We start from the raw sequence: 12,236 nt of genomic DNA, 5'->3' as shown, positions 1-12,236 counted from the left end.
ATCATATGGAACAAAAAGCAACCATTTTTACTACTTTTCTTTTTTATATTTAATGACTTATATTGTTATTCCTGAAACAGAAATATTTGCATTTTTTGTCATTATTATGTATTTAGTACATGGTCTACACGGTCTCACTACACAGATCGGACTCATAGTGATCCTCCTGTTTTCAGGCTCCCAAGTGCTGGGATTACAGGCAGGCACCACCATGCCCAGTCTCCATCACCTTCTCAGGGCGTCCTGGGGGTGGGGCCAGCATGGCAGGCCGGGGATTGAACCCTGGTCCCTATGCCTGCCTTAGTCTGCTGAGCTATCTGGCCAGCCACAAACTCTTAATGCCATTTAACATTTCATTTATAAGGTACATCATGAATGAGTTGCTTTAAATAATTACTTTTTTTGTTGTTGTTCTATGGAACAAATACAATTACTGTGAGGCAAAGAAGTTGCTGTCTTACACTTGAGTGTACTTTAAACACCACAGGAAAGAAGAAAGCAGAACTGTTGGGGAAGACCTCAGTGAGAGCAGGTACGCTTGGGCGACAAGCCTGACTCAGTCATCTCCTCCGCAGATCTTTAGGAGTGCGCTTTCATAGTCTCCAGAAGTATCGGACTGCAGTGCACAGGACCAACAGAGAAGAACAAAAGAAGGAAAAGAAATAATGAGCGACATCCTCAAGGTGTATGGTGTCAATTCTGCCTCATGCACTGCAACTAAATTTCAATTTAGATGCAAATAGTTAGGTTGTGACAATTATATAAGACTAGCTTCTAACAATTTTTAGAATAATTCTACTTTTGATAGCAATTTTTATCAAACACTTCTATTTACTTAGCTATAAGGTTATAGTTCATTGCCAGAGAACATATTTAATATGTAGGAGGCCCTGGATTGAATTTCTGGTACATAAAAGAGAAAAGTGCTTACTGTGTACTATCTCCTTTAACCCTCACCAAAGCCTGATGCAATGGGACTAGAACACTAAACACCCTCTATTGACAGGTTCTATACCCAGACAGCTTGCTCCTTAGCTCCAGGTTATGAAGTGGTTCCATCCACACAGGGTGTGTCTACTGGTTCCTTTTTCTGGGCCAGTCAAAAAGAGGTCTTGGTTCAGAAAAGATACCATGTGAGTGTAAGTATTAAGGGACAGAGGTACTGCATTTGCTATGCCAAAGATTTTGTCAGAGTAAAACTTGGCTTTAGCTTGGATTACCTAAAATTCTCACATCATATTTATTTTACTCAATATGACTTCCTGTTCCTTACGTTTCATTTGGGGGAAGTTGTTATTGGGGTAAATGCTAGGGGGTCATTTACTGAAAAGATCAAGCACTTCCTGCATACCAAGATACAACAGGCAGTAATAGATATTTTTCTTTAGATATTTTTCTGATATCTATCCATCTGTCTGTCTGTCTATGTTCCCTTTATTGATCTTCATGAGTCTTATTCTGTCTTTCAAACTTCTGCCAGTGAACAGCACCCTCACTTTGTAGTAAGCAAGCTTCTTTCCTCACATATGCCAGAAAATCTGCAATCTAAAATCCTGGGTTTTATCCCTGATGACTCTCTCTGCTCCCCTCACCACAGCACCCCAAGTCCCTTGAGTTTTGACTCCTAAGCATCTCTTGAGCCTTTGCTCCTTCCTCTCTTGCTTGATCACCAACTCGAGGATGTCGTCCCTTCAGTGTGATGAGGCGACGGCCTCATAACTCATTCCGTCTCTTCTGGTTTATGTCCAATCCATTTTTCATAGTCATGGGGATCTTCTCAGTGATCAGGACACTATCTCACTCACACACCTCAGTGGCATCCTGGGGTGGCAATGCATACCTGTAATTCCAGCTACTCAGCAGGGTGAAGAAGGAGGACCTGGGTTCAAGGCCAGCCAGGGCAACTTAACAAGGACTGTCTCAAAATTCAGAAAGAGCTGGGGCTGTAGCTCAGTGCTGGAGTACTTCCTCAGCATGTGAAACCCTAGATTCAACCCCAGCACTGCAAAAGCACCTCCCTCCCCATAAAACAAAACCACCTCTTCCTCAGCCTCCTATACTCTAAAACTAAAGACAAAAATCCTTAAACACTGCCCAAAAGTCCTGCATGACCTGTTCTCATTTTTCACTATATTCCCTCTAACACTTACTTTTCCCATATCAGTTCCTCTGCTCGAATGTTCTACTGGTTCCCCACCTCCTGATTGCTAGCTTATTAATTCTGCCTCATTGTCTAGGCCAGAATCATGATTTCCTCATAGATGCCTTTCCTGGCCATCGAATTGTCAGACATTAGCACGTAGTCGTCTTCCTTCACACTTATCAAAGCTATAATCTCCAAGCTCTTTCTAACTGACCTCCTCTTGTTACTTGGATTTTAATTCTCAATATTTCCTAAGTAGACTCTGTGATCAGACAACTGTGTGACTGCCTACTTTGCTCCCGCCTCTCGCCATCTGTGCTTCCAGAGCATGAATCTGTGGCATCTCTGGTGTCCTGCTGACCAGCACAGCTCCCAGCCCACAGGAAGCATTCAGTTCAAGTTGCTGACCTGACTGGAAAGGTAGGCTAAAGACTCACTGCTCTAAGAAACAGTCCTTTTCGAACTCTCAGCTTCTTTCCTCTTGATTTCCATATTTCTGTCCTTCTACCCTATAATGTAATATTTGATTTTATGTTGCTTTGATTATCACGTGTTCTATTTTTTTGTTTTGTGTGAGGCCCCAGCTCAGGACCCCACGCATGTTAGGCAGACGCTGCTCCACTGAGCTCTATCTCCAGACCACGGCAAATTGGTTTTTCATGTCTGGCCCAAGTCTCCACATAAATCCAAGTTTACTGCATTAGTTCTTACATCTTTCTGTAAAGAACATTACTTATTAAATAGATACATAATTTTCTGACAAAGGCAATTATCAAAATGTAACTTCCAGGGCTGAGGAGAAGGCTCAGTACAACAAGCGCTTGCCTTGCAAGCACAAGGGCCTGAGTTCAATCCCCGGTTCCACCAAAAAAAAAAAAAAAAAAAAAAAAAGCAACTTCTTATACATTTTTCATTAATATTTTCTTATTAAGTAAAAAAGAAAGAATTATGGTCCTGTTATTGTCTAAATTTCAGAACCTTAGCCATCTGAAAAGATCTTGTTCCTCTTTTCAGTAGGAAAAATATGACATTACCAAATAATGTACCTTAGGTGGTAAAAATAAAGAAACTTATGTTATTTCAAATCACAGTCTGACCACTTCAGTGATGAATTTTTCTTTTTATCCAACTACAAATTATTTAAATGTTTTCTGGTACAATAAGTCTCAATTACCCAGGACATTGGGAGCTGAGAGTCACATTAATTTAATTTTCTGGCCTACTGAGGGTGAACTCAAAGCCCTCCTTGTGTATCAACCTAGTTACTGACAATTGTTATAAAATGTATGAGTCTACTTTTCTGCCTTAGTAAGTACAATTTGGTTAACATTATTGAATCTTCCTTTGATGACTGGAATTACTGTAATATGTCAGGATCAATTTAAACAGAATTGTGTGTGAACAGCTGACGAAATCTGCACTGAGCCCCAGGCAGGGAGTTGCTTTTCTGAACATGTTCTTGACTCCAAGTGACTTGGATGTACATCCCTTTCTGCAAAAGTTTAGTGCAAAAACAAAGACTGGTTCAAAAACAAAGAGAATTTTGGTTAAGTCTAGTTGACTGATTAATGGTAATTCCTTGAGTCATATATTCAAAGCCATGTAGAGTCTGAGGCAGAAATGTTTCCACGACAGCAGCCATAGGCCCAGGCCAGCATGTGCGCATGGTCCAAGATTGGCCATCCTAGGGAAGCTCGCAGGAGGAGTAGGACTGAAGACTCCACTGCTCACAGTGAGGACGCAGGACTGTGGTCAAAGCCCAGAAGCCCCGGGCCAGGGCTGGGACTTTGTGCCTTCAGGGAGCCCCAGCCTCAATGTGTTTGACGCGAGGTGAAAGCTGGAAAGCTATCCAGGGCCCGGCTGTGGCTGCTGCACAGAGGACTGCCCCACTGGGCCAATGTGTGTTAGGACACCAAGACTCTGGTCCTGCCTCTGGCACCTGAACACCCCCATAGGCTGCTGGCCACTGCACACCTCTAGTCCAAGTTCCTCCTCCAAGCCCCCAGTCCCAGAATAGATCTCAGGAAGCTCCAAGTTCCAACACTCATGTTCTCAAATACTGTGTAGGTAGAGGGGAAACAGAGATAAGGAAGCCTCACGGCCTTGGGGGCTCTGTGAAGCCACCCTGCACCCATTTTCACTTAGTCCATGTGGCTGGGGCAGCTGGGGTGGTCAGACCACCTCAATCTCAGCACCTATTTGTTTTAAGGACCCATACCGCTCTCTGGACATAAGCTATCTGGGTGTTGAGGCAGCAAAATCAATCAGGGAAGGCTGCTAGGCCGGTCTAAACTCTGTCCCTAACTCCCCACCCCTTTATTTGCCAACTGCTATATTCTTCTTGGTACTATGACTTTTGAACCACGAGCTTAAGGTCTGGAAGCCTCTTGCATAATTTTGTCAGTTTTACTTCCTTACGAATTGTAATAATTTGTAACTTTTGGGCAGTTTACATGTATATAATTATATCAGTTGAGATCTGAGAACCGCAATTGGTTTTATTCTTTAAAACACAGGGGAAGGTATAAAACATATTTTAGGAAAACTCATTGAAAAAGAAACAAAATGCATCAATTTTTTAAATCAAGAAACTATGAAAGATTGATAAATTTAGTTGAATAAGTTTTAAAATTTGTTCCTGGGAAAAATACCTCCAGCCAAGGCAGAGGACAAATAAACAGAATAATATCTACAGTGAGATAAAAGCCTACCTTATGTAACACCAAGTCTTAGAAAACGCCCAAGAGAATAAATAACATGCAAAAGACACAGAAAAATCACAGAAAAAGCAACACAAGTAGCATCCAAAATGGCCTCCCTCACACCAAGAAAAAGTACTTTGAATTACCCTGAGCTATACTTAACTGTGATCATAAGAACACAAAAGGTTTGTGGATTGAAAAGCAAACTTCTCTTCCAAGGCTGCAGAGAAACAAGGACGTGCACCTTCCTCATGCAAGTGGAAAAATGGAAGGCAAATCATAACATCTACCCAAATTAAAAATGCATCGTATGTGCCTCAGTGATCACACAGCTGAGAATGTATCCCGCAGACACACCTACGAAGAAACTGTGTACGCACACCATGGCCCTGTTTACATCAGCAATGAACTGAAACCATCTGCTGAGGTCTTCCGTGCAAATTTACAGACAGCAGTGATACACAGATGTTAAAAATGAGAAAGCTTCCTACACACTGAAATGGACAGAACTGAAGCTGCAGAACCATGATATCACATAATTAAGAGGAAATTTATTATTGATATTATTATTATTACTTGCAATACTGGGGATCAAACCTAGAGCCTCTTTTGCTCTAACCCAATGCTCTACCACTGAGCCGCTTCCTCAAACCACAAGCAAATTTTAAAACGTATTTTTATTTTCTTATACTGTCATAAACATTGAAATAAATAAAAGCACTGGGGGCTGGTGAGATAGCTCAGTGGTGTAAAGCACCTGCTTAGGCAAGCTCAGGCAGCTCAGGGACTGTGGTTCGATCCCCAGCACCACATGCCATGCCAGCCCTGCCCCCAGGGTGGGCTGAGCTGGCCACAAAAAAATAAAATAAATACATAAAAGCACTGCAATATGAGCAATAGACAACTTGCACATGCATTTCATAAAAGAACAAAAATTCAAAGCTAGTAAATCTAAAAAAAAGGTTGAATATCTACTAAGAAAATAAAGCTCATGAATGGAGTGGAGAATGATGAAAGGGAGCCAAGTAGCATGGCTTAAATCAGGGGAGACCCTCTCAGGAAGGGACAGCTGAATTGAGACCTGAAAAGGTGAGGGGTTGGCCACGGACAGATCCGGAGGGGAGCATTCCAGGAGCACGGGCCACCCAGTGCAAGGACTGATGTGGGAAGAGGCTTTTACACAGTAACTGTGTAAAACTCAGAAAACAAATTTACATATTGACAAGGAGAGAGAAATCTAAGTTATATATCTACGTTTGAGGTAATATAAGAGAAAGAAGGTAAATGGGGAGGGGTGAAACATGTTTTGCTGTTTTTAAAAGGAGACTTACTTTGATGGCGGAATATAGGGAATAGCCACAGTGCTTCTTGAACTCATAGCGAATGTCCAAAAGGTCAATTTCTGATCTGGAAACCATTATTCGGTTTAGAGTAAACTCATCAGTTCCAGCACCCTGTGAGGAAATGCATGAGTTCACACTGTAAATCTCATTGGTCACGGAATGGCACTGAGATAGACCTAGACTTGTAAGATATAAATAATGGTACATAAAATAGCTAACTGCAATGATTCTTCATTCTTTTACTCTCAAACTTTGTTACTCATTTATCCAAGAAATACCTGCTGAGCCCCTCCTCTGTGCTAGCACCACAGTAAGTGCTAAAGAACTGAGTTGAGATATGCCTGATGAATTTCCAACTCTGCAGGCCAGAAAATAGGCCACTGCAAAATACTGGAGTCTCATGCAGAAGAAATTCTGGGTACCCTGGAAGCATCTGTTAGAGGCCCTCAGAAAGATTAAAGAGTAGGAAAATCATGTCCAAGGAAGACCATTTACACTAAGGGGAATCTTAGGGAGTCCCCTGCAGGTATATAAGAAACCTTAGGAGAAAAAGGAGTGGGTTCCTAGAAAGGAAAGAATATTCCAAAGAAGGATACTGCATGTGTGAAGGTTTTAGGCAAGAAAACATAAATAATGAGGTGGAGAGAATCACAAGAGACATGTCTGGAGAGAAGAGCCCTTTTTAACCATGAAATGAAATTCTGACTTTATCCTAGATGTGAAGAACTAATGGACTATTTTAAACATGAACCCCTGGGGACAAGGTCACACCTAGGATTTCAGAAGACCACTATGACTGTGATGTGAGGAGCTGATTATTGAGAAGGGGCATGAAGACTGGGGAACAGGATAAGAGCCTCTGGATTCATCTGAAGGGGCTGCAGTCATAAAGGAAAGAGGTGATGGGGAGCTAAACTAGAACAATGGCAGTGAGGACAGGGAGATGGAAGATCTGAGAGATGCTGTCACAGGCAGACTGACAAACTATGATGCATCGTTTGAGGATGATAAAGAACATAGAAAGCATGTGATTCCTGGCCAAGCAGTTAGGTGGATGTTGACTCCGTGTACTGACGCATCCAACAGTACTCACTGATACTTGTTGAGCATCTCCTGTACACTGGGTGTGAATGAACAACACAGATTCTTATTTATTTATTTATTTATTTATTTATTTATTTATTTATTTATTTATTGTGTGTGTGTGTGTGTGTGTGTGTGTGTGTGGCCAGCTCAACCCACCAGGGGGCGGGGCTGGCTGGCATGTGGTGCTGGGGGATTGAACCGCAGTCCCTGAACAACACAGATTCTACTATGTACTTATGGAGCTTATTAGATGGAAGAGTGTATAAATCTATGGATTATTTAAGTAAATATTACTAACAAGTAAGAAGAAAATAAAGCTCGTGAATGGAGTGGAGAATGATGAAGGAGAGCCAAGTGGCATGGCTTAAATCAGGGGAGACCCTCTCAGGAAGGGACAGCTGAATTGAGACCTAAAAAGGTGAGGATTTGGCCATGGACAGATCTGGAGGGGAGCATTCCAGGAGCATGGGCCACCCAGTGCAAGGACTGATGTGGGAAGAGGCTTGGCACAGTGAGAGCAAGGAAGGAAGGCTGCAGTGGCTGGGGTGCCGCCCTCAAGGCTGGAGAGGGATGGGACAGTTTGGCAAGCGGGCACAGGAGGGGCTGGCAGGACTATGCATGAGATGAGAGAACACGGGACGGGCGGGGCAAGGGGAGGGAAAGGCCTTGTTCACTGGGACATGACTTTGAAGGGTTACATGGAGCCATAGGAAACATCAAGTGAAGAAACAGAGGTAAGCATCAGCTCTGTGCCAGGCCCTGATCTAGGACGTGAAGATACATGAGGGCAGCTAATGAGCCCCCATCCACAGCCAGGACAAGCAAGCATGGGGTAGAAGCTCCTGTAAAGGTGGCGGACTCAGCAAGTCTGAGGCATGGCGTCCAACTGCCCACGCTAGCAGCAAAGTGAGGGAAATTGGTGCACACGTCCCTGTCCCTATGCCTGTGCTGGCTGGAATCCTTACTATCAGTCTCTGAGACAAATGAGCAAGCCAGCCACAGAAGGGAGCTCCCCAAATTGGAAAAGAATTAAGCCATTCCATCAACATAAAGCAGTATTTTTTACATTCTCCCTGAAGAACACTAAGAACACATATGAAATTTTCAGACCCACCTTCAAAGCACGGTACAGTCTCTGAGCTAGAAAGGCAGGCGTGTTCCTCACACAGTGAACTGTTATAAAAAGCAACATCATGATTAGCTTCATGGAGTAGAAACTGAGTTAATCTACAGTGATTTTTATAAAAAGACTATCGGGATTGTTACACCACTCTCCTCCTTCCCACGACTGGCTTCAGAATGAAGAAAGACTGTTTAGCCTGAATTTCAGCGCCTTAGAATGTCATATTTGTACAGAACGTTAGCATGGCAATTATACTACCTGCCAAAGAAAGCCCCACGGTGTGTGACTCATCTCGATATCCCAGACACAGGGACACCTCCATGTCCTGGCTGCTGCTGAACAGACTGAGCCTAACAAATGCAGAGATGAGGCTCTCAGTAAGCATTCGGTAAGAAGCACTGACTTGAGCTGCAAACCAGCTGTTCCTATGGAAGGATTTTCTTTTTTAATGGCTGGCTTAGAGTGCATAGGCTGGTTAACTACATTAAAATCAGTGCCTGTAGACTTCACTCAGTCATCTAGAAAATACCATAATCTTTCAAATCCTTATTTTGAAATAACAAGTGAAACAGGAACAAAACCAAAAGAAAAAAATGGATAAAACATGAGTAAATGATTAGTTTGGGGGGAATAAATTAGTCCAGAATTGAAAGTCTATTGGGAAAAACATTTTTACCACAGCACAATTACTTTTTTAACTTAAATTTGATCTGCAGGTAGGGATGTGCACAAAAGGGAATGGATTTGAGAATGAATTTTAGAGCTCAGAACAAGAGTGGACGCTGAGCCTCGGCTTGTGCATTGTGGCTGATGGCTGACAGGAGGCCAGACTCAAGGGAGCAGAATCATGAAAACTGTCAGGCGCAACCTATCAGGGCTGGGAAACAAGCCATGGGATGTGGTGACTTTCTCAAATTCGTGTTGGTCAGCCTTAGTGATCTGGTCAAGAATCATTATTTTCTCTTATTCCATTAAGTTTTTCAATCGCCCTCTCTCCACTAGGTCTGCACAATCCTATCTTTTTATAACCTTCTTTCTCTCTAGCCCCCTGCCTTATGTTCTTCAGTACCAGGTTTATTCTTCCTGTTGGCAATGTGGGGAAGGGGCAGTATACTTTAGAGGTAAGAAATTATCTTAGTGCTCAGCAGCACAGGTAGGAGAACACAGGGCCTAGGAGATGTCCCTACTGTGGCCAAGGCTTCCACAGGCTATTTCCTACCCTCTCCATTTTCCTGACCAAGCTTCAGTCAGGCCTCTCTCTTCCCATCCTTCTCTGGACTCAGGCTTGCTCCCAATTCCGAACAAGCCCTAACAGAAAGATGGTGCCTCCCTTATCAGCTTATCCTAAGAAGTCAGCTGACCCACCAAGACACATTTCCTTTCAAATCCCAGTGACCATGCCCCTCTACTGGTCCAACTGTCCATGAAAAGCTTTTTGCTGAGGTCTGCTTATACCCCTTTCTACAAAAGCAAAGACTCTTCTGTTGGTTTTTTTTTTGAGAGTCTTGAACATTTTCTGAAATCAAACTGTTTTCCCTTTTGCAATGACACTTCTCTTTCAATCTGGATTTGGTTTTACTTGACAACTAGTAGGTTCTTATTGTGGAATTCTAAGGTCACACAGTTAAGGCACTTTTTTCATGTAAAAGCTATGTGCTGATGTACTGTATTAGATTGGTCAGGCCTGGGGGGTGGGGAGGAATGGACCTGATGACCAACAGGCAACTAGTATTGATGAAAATAACCTAAGCGCAGATTGTGGTGATAACTGCCAAACTCCTCAATATTTAAAAAGCACCAAATTGTAGTTTGAATGTGTTTTTGTGCATTAGTTTATATCAATGAAGATTCCTTTCTAAAATGGTTTTACTCGGGGCCAGGGATGTAGTTCAGTGGGCAGTGCCTGCCCAGCAAGTGCGAGGCCCAGAGTTCGATTCCCAGTACCAAAAAAAGAAAATAGTAAAATGGTTTTACTCTAATGGTAGACTGAAATAGAGACTCCAAGGGTGATATATTTTCAATTTTAAATTAGTTGAATTATAAGACTTCTTTACTTCCTATACCCCTTTCTACAAAAGCAAAGACTTTTCTGTTGGTTTTTTTTGAGAGTCTTGCACATTTTCTGAAATCAAACTGTTCTCCCTTTTGCAATGACACTTTTCTTTCAATCTGGATTTAGTTTTACTTCACAACTAGTAGGTTCTTATTGTGGAATTCTAAGGTCACACAGTTAAGGCACTTTTTTCATGTAAATTAATGTAATTACATTCTAGCCCAGATTTAATCACAATTCAATGTATAGCTCTAAGACTACTTCTGAGCTCAGTGGCTCTGAACTGTTCCCCCCAACCCCAGTGCTAAATGCTTAGTCCCAGAGCTGGGATGCAGCTCAGTGGCAGGGCGATTACCTACCACACCCCTGGTACTGGGTCCAATCCCCAGCAAGAGAAAAGCCCTAATCCCCACCCTCTGGTGCTGCTGGGAGGTGGAGGAACATGAGGGGGTGGAGCCTTGGTGGAGGAAGTTAGGTCACCTGCAGCATGCTGTGGAAGGGGACGTAGGGACACTGGCTCTTCGCTTCCCAGCAGCTAGGAGATACACAGGCCTCTCTGTCATGCACCTCTCCTGTGATCTACAAGCTGTTCAGGCCACGGCAACAGGCCAAGAGACCACAGATTGCAACCTCTGAACCTCTGAGTCAAAGTACAAACCTTCCTTTTTCTGAGCTGATTATCTCAGGTAATTTTGTCACTGTGACAGAAGACCAGTTACCACTCAGTGAGTTAAGAGTTTGCACATAAAGTCTTTCAGATCTTACAGCTTAACAGATCCAAGAGCAGCAAAATTAAACATTAAAAGTAGGAAACAGAAAAAGTTGTAACTGATTACATCATCAACGTGGGAACCATTCTCAGAGCGCATACTGAGAAACTTATTTCCTTTCCATTAACTTCAGTTGGAAAAGACTTTTTCTTTTTTGACCTGTCTTCCAGTACATCTATCAAAGTCAAAAGGTTTTTTGTTGTTGTTGTTTGTCAGAGCCAGCATCTGGATATAGAGTCATGGCACTGAAGAGAAGGTCAGCGTGCAATAGCGTATGTGGGGGAGCTTGAAGGAGCGGATGCTTATAAAGTGGTAAACACAGTGCTCAGCCCATGTTAAGTAATTTAAAAATAAAATGATGCAACCTAAAGGGAGTTCAGCCTTCAGAGGTGGTTCTTAACATCTGCAAGATGAATCCAGGTCCAAGTCCTAGACAGTTACCCTTGGACACCAGCTATCTTTACCTCACCACAGGGGCAGTGAGTTACAACAATGAATACTACAAGTGACTCCTCCTTGGGGAAACGGCAGGCATGCTGGCACCACTGGAGAAGGACCTTGTCATAAGCCCAGGGGCCGTTCAGCTGGGCACAGCTAAGGGTTCTCAACAAGTCTTGGCATGCACCAGGACTAACAGATTCTAATGCCTAACGCTTGACTGGAGGAGTTAGGAATCCAGTCTTTCCAAAGGGGCTCATCCCTCTGAGTGGACCCTGCTCACCAGCTCTTCTCCTGCTGCCCAAGAGGTCGGCGGGAATCCCCATTACCCACCTAATTTGTGAATGCATGAGTCTACATTGGAACCAGTTCTTAGACTTACTTTCTAACTCATTCATCCAAGGAGAAGAGACCTTACTCTGACCTTGGCTCCATTTTGGGAGGCCTCACCCCCATGGTGAGGTAAAGATAGCTGGTGTCCAAGGGTAACCATCTAGGACTTGGGCCTGGATTCATCTTGCAGATGTTAAGTTTTTTTTTTTTTTTTTTTTTTTTTTTTTTTTTTTTTGAATTCATTA

General features: G+C 42.9%; 1 protein-coding gene across 1 annotated transcript in view; it reads right to left on the bottom strand.

Moving 5' to 3' along the window:
* Positions 1–286: 286 nt before the first annotated feature.
* Positions 287–12,236, bottom strand: part of Anxa3 (annexin A3) — an 85,636-nt gene continuing 73,686 nt past the window's right edge. Inside the window, exons 11-13 of the mRNA XM_004643187.2 lie at positions 8,389–8,447; positions 6,177–6,299; positions 287–616 (exon numbers count right to left, since the gene is read on the bottom strand). Coding sequence (XP_004643244.1) covers positions 557–616; positions 6,177–6,299; positions 8,389–8,447 — 242 coding nt within the window. The 3' untranslated portion in view covers positions 287–556. The remainder of the gene's footprint in view (positions 617–6,176; positions 6,300–8,388; positions 8,448–12,236) is intronic.

Source organism: Octodon degus, unplaced genomic scaffold (genome assembly GCF_000260255.1).
Source record: "Octodon degus isolate 3935 unplaced genomic scaffold, OctDeg1.0 scaffold00168, whole genome shotgun sequence".
NCBI lineage: Eukaryota > Metazoa > Chordata > Mammalia > Rodentia > Octodontidae > Octodon > Octodon degus.
Note: the sequence above shows the minus strand (reverse complement) of the source record. Positions and strands in the feature narration are given on the sequence as shown.